This window comes from Ctenopharyngodon idella, chromosome 20, assembly GCF_019924925.1.
Source record: "Ctenopharyngodon idella isolate HZGC_01 chromosome 20, HZGC01, whole genome shotgun sequence".
NCBI lineage: Eukaryota > Metazoa > Chordata > Actinopteri > Cypriniformes > Xenocyprididae > Ctenopharyngodon > Ctenopharyngodon idella.
Genome location: NC_067239.1, coordinates 22,853,398 through 22,872,792, shown reverse-complemented (window position 1 = coordinate 22,872,792; position 19,395 = coordinate 22,853,398). Strand labels below are relative to the sequence as shown.

General features: G+C 38.1%; 2 protein-coding genes across 4 annotated transcripts; one reads left to right on the top strand and one right to left on the bottom strand.

Moving 5' to 3' along the window:
* The first annotated feature begins 348 nt into the window (after nt 1-348).
* Nucleotides 349-8,649, top strand: znf395b (zinc finger protein 395b). 2 transcript variants are annotated; one of them, XM_051875298.1, is made up of 10 exons: nt 349-488; nt 1,803-1,913; nt 2,009-2,154; nt 2,343-2,449; nt 4,601-4,800; nt 4,915-5,015; nt 6,325-6,565; nt 6,712-6,801; nt 6,897-7,015; nt 7,298-8,649. In XM_051875298.1, the coding sequence occupies exons 2-10, from the start codon at nt 1,845-1,847 to the stop codon at nt 7,407-7,409; spliced, it is 1,185 nt and encodes a 394-aa protein (XP_051731258.1). In that variant the 5' UTR covers nt 349-488; nt 1,803-1,844; the 3' UTR covers nt 7,410-8,649. The 2 variants fall into 2 exon arrangements, with proteins under 2 accessions (XP_051731258.1, XP_051731257.1); XM_051875297.1 differs by lacking the exon at nt 349-488 and adding an exon at nt 1,367-1,528.
* A 1,727-nt stretch (nt 8,650-10,376) lies between these two features.
* Nucleotides 10,377-19,074, bottom strand: pnocb (prepronociceptin b). 2 transcript variants are annotated; one of them, XM_051875301.1, is made up of 3 exons: nt 18,943-19,074; nt 13,449-13,633; nt 10,377-11,314 (listed from the first exon to the last, which is right to left on the bottom strand). In XM_051875301.1, exons 2-3 carry the CDS (start codon nt 13,569-13,571, stop codon nt 10,706-10,708), a joined length of 732 nt encoding a protein of 243 aa, XP_051731261.1. In that variant the 5' UTR covers nt 13,572-13,633; nt 18,943-19,074; the 3' UTR covers nt 10,377-10,705. The 2 variants fall into 2 exon arrangements, with proteins under 2 accessions (XP_051731261.1, XP_051731260.1); XM_051875300.1 differs by having other exon boundaries at nt 18,933-19,054.
* Nucleotides 19,075-19,395: the final 321 nt, after the last annotated feature.

The window sequence follows — 19,395 nt, the reverse complement described above, 5'->3', positions numbered from 1 at the left end:
ACCCTACCCCTAAAACTACCTATCACAGAAAACTTGTGGCATTTTTAGGATGTTAATAAACAGTTTAGTATGCTTTTTAATACCCATGTCATACACATTTGTGTCCTCATAAACCATATATACAAGAACACACACAGACACAGTCTACATATGTATAAAATAAATAAAAAAAATAATTAATAGTGTTGAGCACTTCAATATATACTATTAAAAATACAATAAATAAACCTCGCACAGTTAAAAAATAGTGTAATAATAGCCTACTACGGATAGTGATATAGAATAACACGAATTATCCTTGTGTAGCACCGTGTTAAGCTATATAAACAATCATGTTGTGAGATGTTGCAGTCATTCGGCATAGCTGAGCAATATGAGGGCACGTAAGCCTACGCGAGCGCGACGTACAGCCCCCCCTCACTGACTGACGGCAGAGGAGCGCGGGTGAGCAGCAGGCAGCGGCATCTCTCCCTACGAAAACATTCTAGGTAACATCATTAACACGCCGGTTTTTCATTGTCAGTATGGGAAATATTGAGGATATTTTATGTCACTGCATGTTTACAGACTTTTCCCGCTATAATCATGTAGCCGGTGTTTATGTGAACTGTTCTGATTTTTTTTAATCCTACTGTGGTCGTTTCGAGAGAATACGGTGTTTAAAATGGTGTGGCTGTTTAATGCATGTGTTTTAAATGATTTTAAGTGTGCATTTTTGAGAATAATTTGCACAAATGTGATTTATTGTATTGCAACTGTCTGTTGTTTTGCCTATTAGGTTGTGTATATTAACGGGGGTTGAGCAGAAACTCGTGTACGCACACGTTGTTGGGTGAAGGTGTGTCCTTCAGGGGAACCGAGTCAGCCAATCAGAGCACAGCTTCCGCCCCCAGTGGGAAGGTTGTTTTTTGCTGGATGTAAACGCCCATTAAGAGCGTCCCAGCTAAAGTGTGGATCTGGATTAAACAAATGGCACAGTTTAACTGTTTCAAATGTTAAGACTAAATCTGCATTTACTGGAGGAAATGTTAAATTTTTAGGCAAGGCTATGTTGTCGGCTTTGGTTTTGTGTAAATGAAACGCTGTCAGCAAGCATCTTATTTTCTGTCATCTGTGATAGAAACAAGAATCAACACATAAGTCTAAAGGCGGATATGAACTGGTAAATACGCTAAAAGACCAACCGCAATACAAATAGATACAAGAAAGAAAAGCTGACAAAATAGATGAAAAATCATAGTTCAGTTGACTTGGTTGATAGATAGATACCTATGGACATAATAATTTAACTTTCAGAAAGGACCTCTGAACGAATATTTTGAGCGAATGGATTCAAAACATTCGATTCACTGAGATGAATCCTAATTCCGTTGCGGGATTTGCATCTCGCCATGATTTCACTCCTTAAATCCGGAGTTACAGTATCTGAGAGGCTCACAGTCAGGGGGTGTGTTGCCCTAAAAAAAGTAAAGGCACCGAGCAATATCCTACTGCGTTGCTTGTCTATATGCGAAAATCTTCCATAAAGGTATTTTTGTATTTTATTACAATTTAGCATTTTTCATGTAAATCCCATATCTGATTATTTAAGTTTCCGAAGAAAGTCGCGTATAAGTGATTTAGTTTTTAACAGAGAGTGATATTTGTACATTTATTTATTTATTTAATATTTTTTGCACGTTTGCATGGCCTCGTGGCGTTGTCGCAGAGCTTGGGTGTTATTATTAGCCTGCTTGGCGCTCAGATTAAAACATGCGATATTAAACGAACGGTGTTATAACATGCTTTTCCCTGCTTTTTAGCTTTTTGTGCGGAGAGCCAAAGCCGACTGTTGGGCTGAGAGCATGGCAGCAGTGAGATCCAGAGCAGGACTGGACACAATACAGATGAGCACAGAAGGGCAGGAGGGAATGGTATGTATCACAATAACTGGTATAGCCTCTGTAACTTACAAATAGGAGTAAAGTGTGGATAGTCTGTATATAATTGATTGTTTCCAATCCTTCAGAGCTACATGCAGTGTTGTGGGCAGGAAGGGGTGAGCGTGCAGAAGAAGCTGAATGCAGGACCTGGGATAGAGTGGTCTGCTAATGTCAGCGCACAGCAAACAAACCTGTCATTCTCACGGTCTTCCGGTGTGGACTTACCTTACAGGTTAACCTATAGATCCGTTTCATCTCTCTAGTTTGTTGTCTTATTATCACTCTAGACTAATCCTAACTCTCTTAGAGCTATACTGTGTAAGGTGTAATGTTATTGTGCACATCATGTTCTTACTTCATAGATCTATAGTGCAGTGTAATGTGGTGTGAACAGTTTTATTACTCTCTACCATAATTCAGAAGTCCTGAGTCGGTGGAGATGGATGAGATCATGGCTGCAATGGTGCTCACCAGTCTGTCCTGCAGTCCAGTGGTCCAAAGCCCCCCGCAGAGGGACCTCCTACCAGGTGAACTTTTAAGTTTATTTTAAACAAAATCTCATCAGATTTTAGATAGAAGTTAGTGTAGTCTTTTTAGAATTTAGCAGACTTTTTGTTTTTATTTTCGCCCTTTGAATTTTTTTTTTAATGTTTTCACTTTTTAATATACACTTATTTAAATACATATTGTTATTGTACACAGTGTTGTCAAAAATATTGATATTTTGATATGTATCGATACTGAAATATCTGAAACTGTTACAATATTCCTTTTCTAAAGTATCGATACACCGATACCAGTTCTTGCTTTCTTCTTTCGGACGGTGAATTGACACACCTGCCTCTTCTCTCTCACTCGATGCTCTTGACAGAAAAACTTTTGAAATTTGAATTGCAAGCATTCATCTTTATTTAATTTTTTTTTACAATGAAGACTATCCAGTGCTATTTTACATTTGATTACTTTAATTTCTGTAGTATTTCTTACCTGAATACTACTGTTAGACCCACCTGAAAAACTTAAAGCCATGTTTATTTCATTTGTCTCTTTATTCTGTTGTATTTATTTGTGCTATTGTTTGCAATATTATCTTATTTTATTACTGACTGTTTATTTGTCTATTTTTTTTGTGTGTGTAAATTTAGGTCAACAATTCAAATAAAGCCTCCCTGTGCTGTGTGTAAGCTATTGCAACAAAATTACCCAAATTATCAAAAAAAAAAAAAGAGATAATAACAAATTATCTGTATGGTGGTATATACACTATACTGACAAAAGTTTTGGGACGCCTGCCTTTACGTCCACATGAACTTTAATGACATCCCATTCTTAATCTGTAGGGTTTAATATGGAGTTGGCCCACCCTTTGCAGCTATAACAGCTTCATCTCTTCTGGGAAGGCTTTCCACAAGGTTTAGGAGTGTGTTTATGGGAATTTTTGACCATTCTTCTAGAAGCGCATTTGTGAGGTCAGGCAGTGATGTTGGCGAGAAGGCCTGGCTCGCCGTCTCCGCTGTAATTCATCCCAAAGGTGTTCTATCGGGTTGAGGTCAGGACTCTGTGCAGGCCAGTCAAGTTCCTCCACACCAAACTCTCTCATTCATGTCTTTATGGACCTTGCTTTGTGCACTGGTGCGCAGTCATGTTGGAACAGGAAGGGGCCATCCCCAAACTGTTCCCACAAAACTGGGAGCATGAAATTGTCCAAAATGTCTTGGTATGCTGAAGCATTAAGAGTTCCTTTCACTGGAACTAAGGGGCCAAGCCCAACCCCTGAAAAACAACCCCACACCATAATCCCCCCTCCACCAAACTTTACACTTGGCACAATGCAGTCAGGCAAGTACCGTTCTCCTGGCAACCGCCAAAAGTCTCGTCCATCGGATTGCCAGACAGAGAAGCGTGATTCGTCACTCCAGAGAACACGTCTCCACTGCTCTAGAGTCCACTGCATCCGACGCTTTGCATTGCACTTGGTGATGTAAGGCTTGGATGCAGCTGCTCGGCCATGGAAACCCACTCCATGAAGCTCTCTACACACTGTTCTTGAGCTAATCTGAAGGCCACATGAAGTTTGGAGGTCTGTAGCTATTGACTCTGCAGAAAGTTGGTGACTTCTGCACACTGTGCGCCTCAGCATGCGCTGACCCCGCTCTGTGATTTTACGAGGCCTACCACTTTGTGGCTGAGTTGCTGTTGTTCCCAATTGCTTCCACTTTATGATACCACTAACAGTTGACCGTGGAATATTTAGTAGTGAGGAAATTTCACAAATGGACTTATTGCACAGGTGGTAACCTATCACGGTACCACGCTTGAATTCACTGAGATCCTGAGAGCAACCCGTTCTTTCACAAATGTTTGTAGAAGCAGTCTACATGCCTAGGTGCTTGATTTTATTTATACACCTGTGGCCATGGAAGTGATTGGAACACCTGAATTCAATGATTTGGAGGGGTGTCCCAATACTTTTGGCAATCTAGTGTATGTCAGTTTTCCCCGTTATCGAAAATGGTATCGAATATCTATATTTTTCAAGGTATCGTATTGAAGTTGGAAATTTCAGTATCGTGACAACACAAATTGTACAGCATAACACAACCCAACAATGAATTTAGCAATTCTGTAGTTATGCCTTTGTTATTTACACTTGTTCTCTCTTTTGTCTGTGACTATAGCTGACATGGAGTGTTGCGGAGGTGAGCTGTCTGACAGTGGCAGCAGCGGTTACTGGAGTTGGGACCATGGCAGTGTAAGCCCAGCCCCTTCTCCATCGGTCACTGAGATGGACAGGAGCTCAGGCCAACTGACAGATGAAGGACTGCACATGGAGCTGGACCAAGCCGCATGTGAGGAGCCGGAGGCCAGGAGGTGCAAGGTGAGAAAGAGAAGACTGTCAGATTGCTGAACCTGAGGGTGAATAGACAGCATTTTAAGCTGATGTTTTAAAAATACATGTGAGTCACTCTTTGTTTTTCTTTCTCACTCTCAGAGCTTGAGCAGGGGAGCATACAGGTGTCTGTGGCCTGGCTGCGGGAAAGTGCTGACTTCACGGGTTGGAATGAAACGGCACATTCGCATTCTTCACCTGGGGTGAGTATGTCCGCGCATAACAAAAACATGGTACAATTGAGATTGAGGCACAGGAACGTTATGATGCATCTTTAGCCTTACAAAGCCTACTGTATTATATTTGATATCTGGTGTATCAAATATGGTACTCAACAAAAAAACATATGCAAACTTTTTGTCTAAAAAAAAGATTTTTTAGTAACACTTTAGTTTAGGGTCCAATTCACTATTAACTAGTTGCTTATTAGCATGCATATTACTAGGATATTGGCTGTTTATTAGTACTTATAAAGCACATATCAATGTCTTATTCTGCATGACCATATTCTACATCCCTTAATCCTATATCAATACCTAAACTTAACAACTACCTTACTAACTATTAAAGGATTAGTTCACTATAAAGTGAAAATTACCTCAAGCTTTACTCACCCTCAAGCCATCCTAGGTGTATATGAATCTCTTCTTCAGATGAACACAGTCGAAGTTATATTAATAAATGACCTGACGCATCCGAGCTTTATAATGGCAGTAAACGGAACCAACGAGTATAAAGCTCAAGAAAGTACATCCATCAGCCAAAAACGTACTCCACACGGCCTTCTGAAGCGAAGCGATGTGTTTGTGTAAGTAAAATATCCATATTTAACAAGTAAAATATCTAGTTTCCGCCAGGCCGCCTTCCGTATTCAACTTACGAAGAAAGTGTAATGCCTCTCGCAGTTCAAAATGCTTACACTACGTCCTATGCCTTCCGTATTCAACTTATGAAAAAAAGCTGACAGAGCGTCAGTTACGCTTTCTTCGTAAGTTGAATACAGAAGGCGGTCTGGCGGAAGCTAGATATTTTACTTTATAACTCGTTAAATATGGATATTTTTCTTACACAAACGCGTTGCTTCGCTTCAGAAGGCCTTTATTAACCCCCCGGTGCCGTGTGGAGTACGTTTATGGCTGATGGATGTACTTTCTTGAGCTTCGAACTCATTAGTCCTGTTCACTGCCAGTATAAAGCATAGATGCGTCAGGATATTTATTAATATAACTCCGATTGTGTTCATCTGAAAGAAGAAATTCATATACACCTAGGATGTCTTGAGGGTGAGTAAAGCTTTGGGTAATTTTCATTTTAAAATGAACTAATCTTTTAATAAGCAGTATTTAGGAGTTCACTGAGGCAAAAGTCATAGTTAATAGTGAGAATTAGATGTTTTATTGGTTTGAAAAACCATGTATAACTAATATATAAGTTTATATAATTTACTAGGCCTGCAAATAAGTGACAAATAATGTTTCTTATTCTTCCATTATTTTATTTTCTCTCAAACAGTGGGGGTTCAGAGCAGTCGCATAGGGAGGAAGACTTCTACTACACAGAGGTCTCCTCTGAAGATGAGGAAACTGCACCTCCATCTCCTGCTCCTTCCTTCTCAAGTGGGGCCTGGACATCCTGCAGCTCCACCCAAAGCCAATCCACCCCAGGAAACCAAGATGTTCCATTCCAGTCAAGCCCACTCAGCCAATCAGCTCCAAGCAGCGTGTGGCAGATCCACACTGAACATCTCTATCAGGTACAGATCAGCTGAGATAACTGGCTGAAACTGATTGTTTAGAAATTAAGCATAGAAATCTTGTCTAAAAATCTTTGTGATGTTAGTGTGTTTTTGTGAGTTAATTGTGTGTGTGTTTTTTTTGTCACTGTGTTGTTTTACTGCAGGCCTGCGCACCCATTCAGGTGACAGTTTCTCCAGGCTCTCCCACCTTTTGTAGCTGGACCCCGCCCGGTGATGTCCAGCAGAAACCTCAGGTTGGTCTGCCTCTCCAAAAGCACTTAACATCATAAGTGATGCATTTTAACACACTTTATGCCATCTGCCCTTTTATTACTATGTTGATCTGTAGATTCCAACATCTCGCAGCCGGTCAGTGAGTGTTGGAGAGCAGTGGCTACAGCGGAACAGCACCCCCACCAGATCACAGACCATGAGTGCATCTCCCTCCAGAGGGCACTGTTCATTCAGGTGAACGGCTTAGTTAAATGCTGCCCTCTGTAGTTGAGAAAAAGGTCTCAACTCTTATTAGTGCAAATAGCATATAAATAGTATATTAATATAGTGTTATATTTATATATATTCCTTTCAGATGTATTGTAAAATGTTTTATGACTTAAAAATGTAAATACATGTTTTAATTTATAATAATTTAATTTAACATTACACAACAAAAGTCATATTTAAAATTTAAATCAAGCAGAAATAAATATTTAATATAATTTTTTTTTAACTTTTTCATCTTTTCTTTAGGAAGGGCCGCGGCGAGGCCAAAAAGTGCCGGAAAGTGTACGGCGTGGAGCGCAGGGACCAATGGTGCACTGCCTGCCGCTGGAAGAAAGCCTGTCAGCGGTTCCCAGACTAAACCGAAAGACTTTAGGAGACAAGGAAGAATCTCCGTTTTCTTTCTTTCCTCCAACAATTTCCTGCACTGTAGAGGATCCCTCTTTTCACTTTTCTACCTTTTTTTTGTTTTCCTATTAGAGTTAAAAGTGTTTTTGTTATGATTTCCCACAAAGTGAACGCTGGTACTAGCTGTCGAGACTGTGGAGTAGTAGGATCCCAACCCCTTAAAGGTCAACTCTGCCCTCTCACAAGACTAAAGTGTAACCCTGTATCTGAACAAGGTGTTTTTCTACCCCAGTCCTGCACTTCAATCCATACCCGAGATATTTAAGTGATTGTTGATTTTTGTATACTGTGGACAATGTATTGCTTTGAGCATTTTCATGATGTTTTTTCTATTGCCGTTTTGTTAGCCTGAAAGGTGTAACAGTGTAATGTCACGTATTGTCTTTTTTTCTACGTATTTACTCAGAAATTAAGTCACAACTTTTGAGTTTCGCAAGGTTTGACTATCGTTTGCCATAGCGCTTCCTAATCAATCTAAACTGCCAGATATAAAGCTACAGTGGTGTTGAGTGGGAGATGTAAATGATATTGGCCACGTTGGTGGTCACAGTATGTTGTCTGATGGAGATAAAAGTGCAGCTATAACCTTTCGATTGAATACCAAAGTGCTATTGCAAAGAGTTAAAGGGAGCTTGACTGAATACTGCCTGGACAATAGATCGGGCTCATTTCCTTTTGTAAGTTTTTTGACATCCTTCCAAAATGTGTTAAGGTCTTGTACAATACTGGATCATCCCCTTGGGAACATCTAAAAGGATTTGAAAGCATAACATCACACTGAAAAAAGATATGTGTAATTAAAAAGACACAAGATAAAATATGCAAATTTCATAAGCTTGTCATTTGTGCATGACAAATAACAAGAACAATTGTAAAATTATTTTATTGGCCTTTTGTGTGCATTTCATGTACAAGTGGAAAGGATTAAAAGAAAAAACTTACTTTCCAAAAATGCTTGCAGAATGTGTTTGAAATGAAAATTATTCACAAAGCCAAAATGTCTACACAGACAAAAGCATTATTTACAGAATACTGTAAAGTATGCTGAAAGACTATCTGCTAGTTCTTTCTTTACATGTAGGGGGTGTCAGTTTTCAAAACCTTTTCCGTGACATCCGATGAGGGTGAATCTGTCAAGCACTAAGATGATCTCATTTGTATGTTCATGCACAAATAAATGCAGAAAGCTGGAACACATGCTAAATTCATTCTCAGCAGGAGGAACCAAACAATTAAAGGTGCTATTTCTGTGGAACCAAACCAAATTGCACAAATAATGACTATAAATTGTTTCAAACAAGTTTCCAAAGACACAGAAGAGAGCCGCCCCGCGTTTTCTGATTGGCTAACGCGCACGGGCGGCGATCAGATTCCACTTTGTCATATTAGGTGCGTTCACGCCATGTGGCAATTACCGTAACGATTATGAACTGTAAAAAGCCTTCACGTGCTTGTAGAACTTAAATACAACGTGTAAACTCATAATTTTCTGAGGTCCACGACTAGTACCATATGGCCGCTGAACCACCTGACCACTGCAGATTTAAAGGGTTAGTTCACCCAAAAATGAAACTTCTGTCATTATTTACTCACCCTCATGTCATTCCAAATGTTTCAGTCATCTTTGGAACACAAATGAAGATCTTTTTAATGAAATCTGTGAGCTTTCTGTCTCTCCATTGACAGCCTATGCAACTACCACTTTCAAGCCCCAGAAAGTTAGTACAGATATCATTATAGTAATCCATGTGACTCCAGTGGTTTAACCTCAATTTTATGAAGCAACGTGAGTGCTTTGTTTGTGCAAAAAATATAATTTACCACTATGACCCGGTTTCACAGACAGGGCTTAGCCTAAACCAGGATTAGGCCTTAGTTCAATTAGGATATTTAAGTAGCTTTTATAAATGTACACTAGAAACAACATTACTGGTGTACATCTTGAGACAAAACAATGTGACATTTTAAGATATATCAGTACAAGTTTCTTTCCGTTAAAACAGCTCAAACATGCATTTTAGTCTAGGACTAGCTTAAGCCTCGTCTGTGAAACCGGGGATATATTTACAAAATATTAATCTCCAACGCGTTGACTAGAGCACCACGACGCTGTGTTGACGCATGCATGTTGCGTTGATGCATATTTTGCACAAATGACTTGCATCGCTTCATAAAATTGAGGTTAAACCACTAGAGTCACATGGATTACTTTATGTCTTTACTACCTTTCTGGGGCTTGAAAGTGGTAGTTGCGTAGGCTGTCAATGGAGGGATTTTATTTAATTAAAAAGATCTTTATTTGAGTTCCGAAGATGAACGAATGACTTACGACATGACATAAGGGTGAGTAGGCCTAATTAGTGACAGAATTTTCATTTTTGGGTGAACTTACCCTTTAAGGTGTGTTCAGGTTTGACTTGAAGCAGCGTTGCGCAGACCGATCGGTGTATGACATCAAACTATACCGCGATAGCGATTCGAAACCATACGGAGATTTATTTACGTTAATTACGACATGGCGTGAACGCAGCCATTTTCAGTGATATCTGTCAGGATTTTTATGTGTGGTATTCCACAAAATACTGACAATAATTTCGAGTGTAAGCTCTAGGGGGCAGCATTGGCTCACAAACCATCAAACAGTCCCTGTAGAATATCGCTATATTGCCTAAAATAATCACCCATTGACTAAGATTTTGAAAACCAGTCTAATTGCTCCTAGATTGCTTCTAATTTTGCTTTTTCAAATTGCTTCTGAGATTGTTCCATACAACACGGATGTGTGCAAAACAACCAATCTTAGCACAATACAGTGTGCAAGGTTAAAAATATAAAGTGCTTTTCTCTCAGAACAGAACAAGAAAACCCGATACTCCACTACAACCCACTGCTCTCATTTGTAACTGATTCACGTGCTCAATTCAAGTTTCACTGCTTTGCCTTTTATTTTATTTTTTTCCACAATGCTTCAAGGTTAATTCTAGGAGTTTTGATTCTCAAATAAACAATCAGTTCTCATCAGCAACATTTGTCCTAACGACTTGATTGAGATGTTTCTGATGTCGGGAACGGCACCATGGAAATGTCAATGATAAAAACCAACGCTATACAAAATATTCCTCTTCTTTGATTAAACACAGATTAATCTAGTTCTGGGCTGTGGTGCATGACAGATGTTCACAGTTACTGATGGCTGATGAGCAGTTGAGTTGAGGTAAGTGAAAAGACCAGGGCCTGCGCTAAAGCCATCTAAACTTCATTCTGTCTTCGGATTCTGGCGGAGAGGTTACTGATGTGACCTGAACGCCCTGAACGCCCCGAGCGGCCCGTCAAGCTCAGGTACTGCCTCAGTAGCTGACTCACGCGCTTCTGGTTGTTCCACTTGCGGGCAGATTTCCTTATCCCTATGAAGCCACCGTAGCGTTTCTGCAAAGGCCTTCCGGAGCTCACCAATTTCCGGAAACCGTGACGACCTTTCATAAAACCTCCAAATCGCTTGGAAACGCTCACGGCTGCCTCACCGCTCTTCTCTTTTCCTACACCATCCTGGTCCTCCTCTGTCCCCGGGTCAAGGTCCGGGTCATATGAAATTCCGAGTTTCTCCTCCTCCTCCTCTGAAGGCTTTTGGCTGCGGAGTGCTTGCGCGGCATGTCGAAACCGCTCCAAAGCCTCAGTGTACTCGACACCATTGTCATTCTCTATGCTCACTGTGGCCAGAGGCTCCGCTTCATCATCAGAGCGCTTTGAAGTTTCCTCCTCCTGTAACGGTAGTGGAAGCTGGTTCAGACCCGCTGCTTGGGAACACAAATCCCAGGTCAATGCAGGAGATGCCTGTGCCTCACACTCCAGGATACACACCTACAAAATAGCAGATATTATTGACATTACATGAAAAATATTTTTGTTTCTCAATAAAATGGACAAATACTTATCAGTGTGGACTGAACATGTTATTAATTTAAATGTTGAAATGATTTAAATGATAAAAACAGGAATATTGTGAAATAATATTACAATTTAAACTGTATTTGAAAATATTTTAAAATGTAATTTATTCATGTGACGCAAAGCTGAATTCTTAGCATCATTACTTCAGTCTTCAGTGTCACATGATCCTTCAGAAATCATTCTAATAGGCTGATTTCAAAACACTGCTTCATGAAGCTTCGGAGCATTATGAATCAGCGCCAAAGTCACGTGACTTTCAGCAGTTTGCCGGTTTGACACGTGATCCGAATCATGATTCGACATGCTGATTCATAACGCTCCGAAGCTTCATGAAGCAGTGTTTTGAAATCGGCCATCACTAAGTCGTTATTTTGTTTTTTTGGCGCACCAAAAATATTCTCGTCGCTTTATAATATTAATATTGAACCACTGTACTCACATGAACTGATTTAAATATGTTTTTAGTACATTAATGGATCTTGAGAGAGGAAATGTCATTGCTGGCTATGCAGGCCTCACTGAGCCATCGGATTTCAACAAAAATATCTTAATTTGTGTTCCGAAGATGAATGAAGGACTTACGGGTGTGGAACGGCATGAGGGTGAGTAATTAATGAATTTTCATTTTTGGGTGAACTAACCCTTTAACATGCAAGGAGACCCGCGGTGTATGGAGATAGAAATGGCTCATTCTAAGGTAATAAAAACATAATGGTTCATTATGTAAGGTCTTTATACACCACATATTATGTATATTTTATTGCATTTATGTCAATATTGCATTTATGTCAATATTGCATTTATATCCTCCTAAAATGTACACATTGCACCTTTAATATTAAAAACATGATTTTTCTCAGGATTCTTTGATGAATATAAAGTTCAAAAGCAAAGCATTTATTTGAAATAGAAATCATTTGTAACATTAGGCCTATATAAAATCTTCTTATTCCTGTTTGGTATGATTTATTTATATTTTTATTAGTTTTTTTCTTGTATATGTTTTTTTTTTTTTTTTTTCATTAAAAATCTGGATAGAAGAAAACATTTCCCATTGAAAATGGAAATATGTTTTATCCTTTGGAGATTTATGATGTTATTTGAATTTGCTCTTTCTAATAAAAAATCTAAGTATAAAGCATTCCTAGTGGCACAATGCTGCATGCAAACGGTCTTACCAGTGCAATGAGATGTGAAATGATATGTGGCATTGGTGCAAGAAATGATATGATAATTGAGTGACTAGAATGGGATAAAAATCTTTATAATGTATGTGATCAGCAGTGCTCAGCTCTTGACAAATGCAGGTTCTTTCCGCAAAATGTTCATGTGATGCCCTCTATAAGGACGATTATATAGCAGGTGAGCCTGTTTTTTATTATCTCCCATTTATAGGGGGAAAATAGATCATAAATGGTGTAGCGGCTTATAGCGGTGGAGTGAAACTAGAAGTTGCATGCGTGGAAAGTAATTGGCCATTGCGAATTAAATGTCATAAGCATCTGAAAAACAGATAGAACATAGTAGACAATATATGGGGATAGTTAAGAAAAAACAGATTTGCATGTTAACTGTATGTGAGTGTGAATGAACTGTCTTTATCTGTTGATGAAATGTTAAAGTCTGACACCATTGTGGTGTCACAGAGGAAAACCATGCCCAAAGGGACCCATCTGGTCATAGCAAGAGCACCCCCACCAAGTGTCAATCACTCCTACCCACAACATCAGCAGCTGACGGCACCACAGCAGCCAATTACAGGCAGACATTACCCCAATCACCCCAGTCACAGCTGTTTGGTCTGCGTAGTCATTAAAAACTTCATTACAGCCACTATTGTGACAGCGACCAACTTTTAACAAAGTTGATTTGTATTACAGTTTTCTCATCCACTCCTGCTTTAAGATAACTTATAAACATATTTGATTTATTAGTTGTTTTATGACAAACGCCACACACATATGTGCTTGCTGAGCATTTCATTTCAAAACCATGAACATTAATTGGGAGTTTGTACTTTTATATTAATAGACGAGGCACTTACCAATGTATTAAAAGCTTGATGTTCAGGTAGGATGAGTCCACAGGTTAAACAGTCCCCTTGGCAGTCGCTGTGACCCGAGGAGCACAAGCATAAGAGCAGCAGGGTCCAAAATGGGGTCTTCATGACTTCTTCACAGAACACACAAGTGAAGCAGGAACTTAGAGTAAGCGTAGACACTGGGAGCTCTAATAAAGAAAAGAGAACAGCAGAAGGGTAAGATGTTTGACTGGTAACCATTTTCTAAATAAAACAGATGCAGTTTACAACTTTTTGCTGTAAAGTCTTCTACAGATACTCTAAGCACTTTATAGTGAAACTAAGACAGTGTAGTTTCATAAAGTAACTGAGAAAATTTGAAGTGGTTCCAAAATATATTCATAAAAACTCTTAAAATGGAATATGCTAAGCAATTTGGCTCAGGGATTGTAATTTAGTCATATTTGCCCCTTGGCTTCATCTTGCTTAGTTCTTACACTCATTTTATGGTGCTAGTTCTTCCAGTTTTTGTTTTTTTTAAACCAGAGGTCTGTGGAACATATTCCAGGGACTCCTTGGAGATGATTGTTGTTTTTTTATAACATTTATATACAACAGTTCTTTCTGGTTCTCGAATCTGATTGGCTAAGAGGTCTTTCCAGCCATGCGATATTCTACCACTATCGCCAGGGGAACCGTTTCACCGTTTTTTATAGATACTACTGTTATTTTGTAACAGAATGTAGTTTTAAGAGTTTTTTAGGCGAGAATATAGTTGTTTAGACCTCAGATATGCGATTTATATGTAAACATAGTGCCTATTTGAAAATTTGTTTAGACGCTTTCGGAGATGTGAGCTCCAGGCCATCAGCAGCCGTTCAGCGCTCATGTACCCGCAGAGAACAGCTTCATCTCGGCAAATCCTTTGGGAATTTGCCGCTGGCTCTTATGTAGATAGTGTTTAAACATGAGGTATAATTAATTTTGGATATATCAGTATACCCAAAATATAATAATAGATTAATAAGACCAAAGATTACCCATCTTTGGTCTTATTAATCTATTATTATATTTTAAAATATATTAAAATAGAAAACAGTCATTTTTAAAATTAGAATATTTCTTAATATTACAGTTTTACTGTATTTTTGATCAAATAAATGCAGCCTTGGTGAGCATAAGAGTATACTTCTTTCTTTTTTATGACCCTAAACTTTCTTGCATTATCACAAATTTTCTAACTATATGAATGATCATTTGCAAAATATTTGTGATTTAATGGGGTAATATTCTTAATGAACGCAATTATGAAGTGTTAGGCTACCAATAATTTTTTTTTGTACTTTAGTTTCTGGGGTATGTAAAGATTGAAAGGTCTAGTACATTTGACAAGGACGTTCACATGTTTGGATGTGCACATCCAAAGCCAATTTGACCTGTAGCTAATCAGCTCTGGAAACACTTTTTTCACCCTTGTCAATCAGCTAAACGAATTCCGCTAATCCCAGATATTAGAACTGATAATATGGCACTTTAAAGATAAACTGGGTCCAGTTTTCCCTAAAGCCAAACACATATCCATCTGGAGATAAGATCAAATCATGACAATCACAATGAAGCCCGAAGTCTCAAAGTGAATCAAACCTATTTGCAAAAGTCACACATGAAAGTATAACATAATGGTGGATCACTACCACTACTGTCACCAATGAAACATGTCAAAATTTGCAAGCCACCATCTGTTTTTTTCCCCACACATACTGAAGTTCATTAAGGAAACTCATCATAGGCCCTAATTAATGTCTGAATTAGCATGTGTGGCATAATGAGAAGGAAATGAGTGCGGGAGAGAAAGAGCGGGAATGTAGTTCCCATCAAACTCTGACTCACGCACTGCGCCAGAACACATTAGTCACGACCGCATTAGGAGAGAAACGCACACATGCGCGCGCACCTCTAAAAGCTTTCTTTGATGAAAGCCAACTTTCGGCGAAGCAGTGATGAAAAGTTGGCAATAAAAGCATCTTGAGATGTCTCTGCTCAGTGAGCAAAGAGTATGTATAATTACAGCCCCTCATGTGGACATGGGTATCCAAAGCACTCCGAGGGAAGGACTATCAAAAAACACTACACACAAAAGTTTTCCAACCAATTAAATCCATTGCATCATTAATACAGTTCAATTTGGAGAGTGATTTGATGGAACTTTTTTACGATCATCCCCTGCTATAATCTCTTATTAAAAGTGTTTGTTAGAGATAATGGAATCATGAAAACAGCTGGAGGGAAAGTGCAAAAGCATCAACCTTAGCAAGTGTCATCTGCAATGCTAATTCTGTGCCTGTATTATTTTGCTAAGAAATAGAAATCCTGTTTGACCTAAGGTACTTATTGACCCCAGTTTCATAGAAAAGTAAAGATTTATGTCGTTCCAAACCTGTATGACTTTCTTTCTTCTGTGGAACACAAAAGAAGATAATATAAGGTTTTTTGTCCATACAGTGAATGTTAGAGGGGTCCAGTGTTGTTTTGGACCCCCCCGATTATCATTATACTGACAAAAAAGGTTTGGAATGATATGAAGGTGAGTAAATAATGACAGAATTTTCATTGTGGGGTGAACTAGGTCTAATGCTGCATTTCCTCATAGACAAGATGCTCTGTCTACAGTCTTTGACTAATCTAAGGGAATGCGACTAATCTGATTTGACCAGTCTGCTCGCTCTCTCCTACAGCCACCTGATCGTATCACCTCCACGGTAAACACCAAAACCCATTCTCATTCTGTCCCCGCGCCTTGGCTGAAACACAAATGCTTGAATTGAGTCACCACTAGATTCAAGTCTGCTGCTTTTCTTCTGTTTTTCCCGTTTCCATTTTTGTCGGTCAGCTGTGTCATGACATATCAAGAATCGGCAAATAACAATTACTTTTGTTTGTTTGTTCCACAGCAGATGGAAGGAGGAACATGACCCTTTTTCTCATCTGCATTAATATCATCCGCTGAATGCACTTCATCTCGGAATACACAGTAAATGATAGCTCACCTGTTTGCTACATCTAGCAATTTTTTTGTCCTTCGCAATAGCATCGTATCAAAATAATCTAGGCTCTTCTCTTTGTCATTACCATTTCCGTTGAGGAATGGGGGGATTCGCATGGTTACTTTAATTGAGAGCACAACGATTGCCAGAGGGCTCGGAGTCTGCAGTCCCGTTGTAGATGATCATGGTTCCCCTCCACACACACTGCCTCTTCACTGGCAGAACAGCAGCAATCATTGCATTATCCTCCCCGTGGCCATGACAATGAGCATAAAGAGAAGGGGGAGGGAGTGAAAAGTTTCTTTCTTTATTTATTTTTGAAGAACTATTGGCATGATATTTCAATTGCGAAGAGAAAATGAAATAAATGCCACTGTCGCAGCCTTTTAAATCAAAAACAAAGGTGAAAGTAAATGACTTTAAAAGTAAATGAAAGTATATATGTATATATATATATATATATAGTCCAAGTTCAGGAGCAGCTGAGAATGGGATAAAATATCAATAATGCATAATTACAAAAGATAGGAAAAGTGAACATCAGATATGGCAGCTTCGAGCTTATACTGGTTCTATCTGAGTGATCCCTCGATTCTGTGCAGCTCACAATTTTTATTGCAATTAATGTTGCTCAAGCTTAAATGTTGACATCTTCTGGAAATCCATTGGGGGCATTAATTGATTTAATAGATTTACTCTTTCCCGTGTAAGAGAGTATAACTCTAATTGATAGATGTACGTAATTATGCATGCATCACTTCTGCTCTAATGGATTTTAGGGTATAAATCAATTTAACATGGTTCAGGTAATTAATCTGAGGAAAGTGCAGTGCAAAGTTTTAAAATAATTACATGAAATTAGACAAGCAGCTTTCATGTTTCAATTCATAGAGGATTGTTGCATGAATTTATTATGGGATGCATAATCTGTGCAATTTGGAAGATTTACTTAGATGTGGTGAATGTATTGAATTTGCCTTAGTCTACAGATGCAAGCAATATAAAAGACCTATTTAGACTTTTCATAAATTGGATTAAAATATATGTGTAAATTTCCATGGCATTCATGAATGTATGAAGATATTTTGCAGGCCTTAAAAGAGACATTTGGTTGCTTCCTACAGAGAGAGAGAGAGTATGAAGTGCTTCTTACAGAGAATTTGCAAATAATTAATATAATAATAATAATAAAGTATAAAGTTTAAAAAATTAAATTAAAATATATGTTTATATATAATTATAATAAATACATATTGTTATACTTTTCAAATACATTTAAAAAAATTATCTGAAATTCAGCTGTATCTAGCTTTTCTTAATTTACATCATTTCAATATGATCATTCTTTTTGTATTGTTACATGTGATGTATTGTTTATAAAACACATAATATATAAAAACATAATTAAAAATAATCACAAAGAATACTTATTCAGATTGCATTATATATATATATATATATATATATGACCCCATGCAAACATTTTTACATTTAACAATTTAACAAATCCAGTCTTTTTTGTTATTGATCATGTTAATTACTAGTATAGATTAAATGTTGTCCTAGAAGCAGAAAATATTAAATGAATAGCGCACTTGTTGCTATTCTCGCAGGCTGAAATTACATTAAAAATTGGAATGAAAAATGAGCACAAAATGCTCTACTAGTTGATTAAAGGGAGTCTTAGTGGGCACGTTGTATTAAGTTTAGTTCAATTACAGCTGTAAAAAATATTGTAAGTAAATATATTAGAATTGCTGCTTTTTCCTCTTCACTGGCAAACCCAGTGCAGACACTCAAGTGTCTGTGATCATAGCTTTGAATGGAATTCATTTGTTAAGTACTGTTATCTAGTGTTATATGCAATTTCAATCAATCGTAAGTGGATTTAAAATTTGTGAGAGAGCCTAATGCTACACCAGAACAAACATAATCCAGAATTTTTCTATTCTATTTTTACAATAAATACATCCTTTGGAAAAGTTGCTTATTAACCAAAAAATTATTTAAATAATAAATAAAAAGAAAGACAGATGTCTGCAAATGAAAAACTTAAAAAGTTTACAAGCAACAGAAAAAAAATTCTGCCACATAGGTTAATGTCGGTTATTTGGTAACCATGAAGATGATTAATGGGGAAAAGCAATGAGTAATGGAAAAAAAGATTATTTAAAGAGCGGCACTAATCATTAAAACGTCACCCAGGGATCAGAACACATTAATATTAGCCCATTTGCACCCCCATAAGAAAAACATTGACTGTGATGGCAAATGCAGTCATTATTGCTTCAACAAATGTTAATATTAAAAGACTAGCAATCTAAAAAAAGTGAGTAATCACAAAATACTTGTCACATCAGGCAAAAAAACAGCCAAATGACCCAATAAAACAGGTATAATCTGCATTCTTTCACTGTGGAATTGGAATCAATACAAAAATACAAAAGAAGTATCAACATGATACCTTGTTTTACCTGCCGTCTGCGATAAGGGCTTGTTCTCAGTCTCTCTCTCACTTTCAGTCTTGAGGTGTGGCGGTTATGTCCAATCTTCAGCTTCTTGGTTTGTTCAACTGCTTGCCTGCTCCCTTTCTCTCCCCTCTTATAACGGCACACCCCTTCCACTGGTTCAGCCCCCCGCCAGTGTCAGTGGATGGGGCTACACCAAGGCAGGGTATTACGCACAACCTGGACAGCCATACAACCCTTAGTCAAGGCTGACGTACAAGGCATTACCAACGTCACCTCTTTCCCCACCCCAGAAGATATGACCTGGGCTAAAAATATTCAGCATTCAAATTGTATATCTATCCTAGTCATGGACCAAATATTAATTGGTTTTATCCATTGACTGTATGTGTCCAAACATAGTTCTCATCAATTAACTGATGATAAGAAACTTAGATAACGTGCCTTTAACAAGCTAAG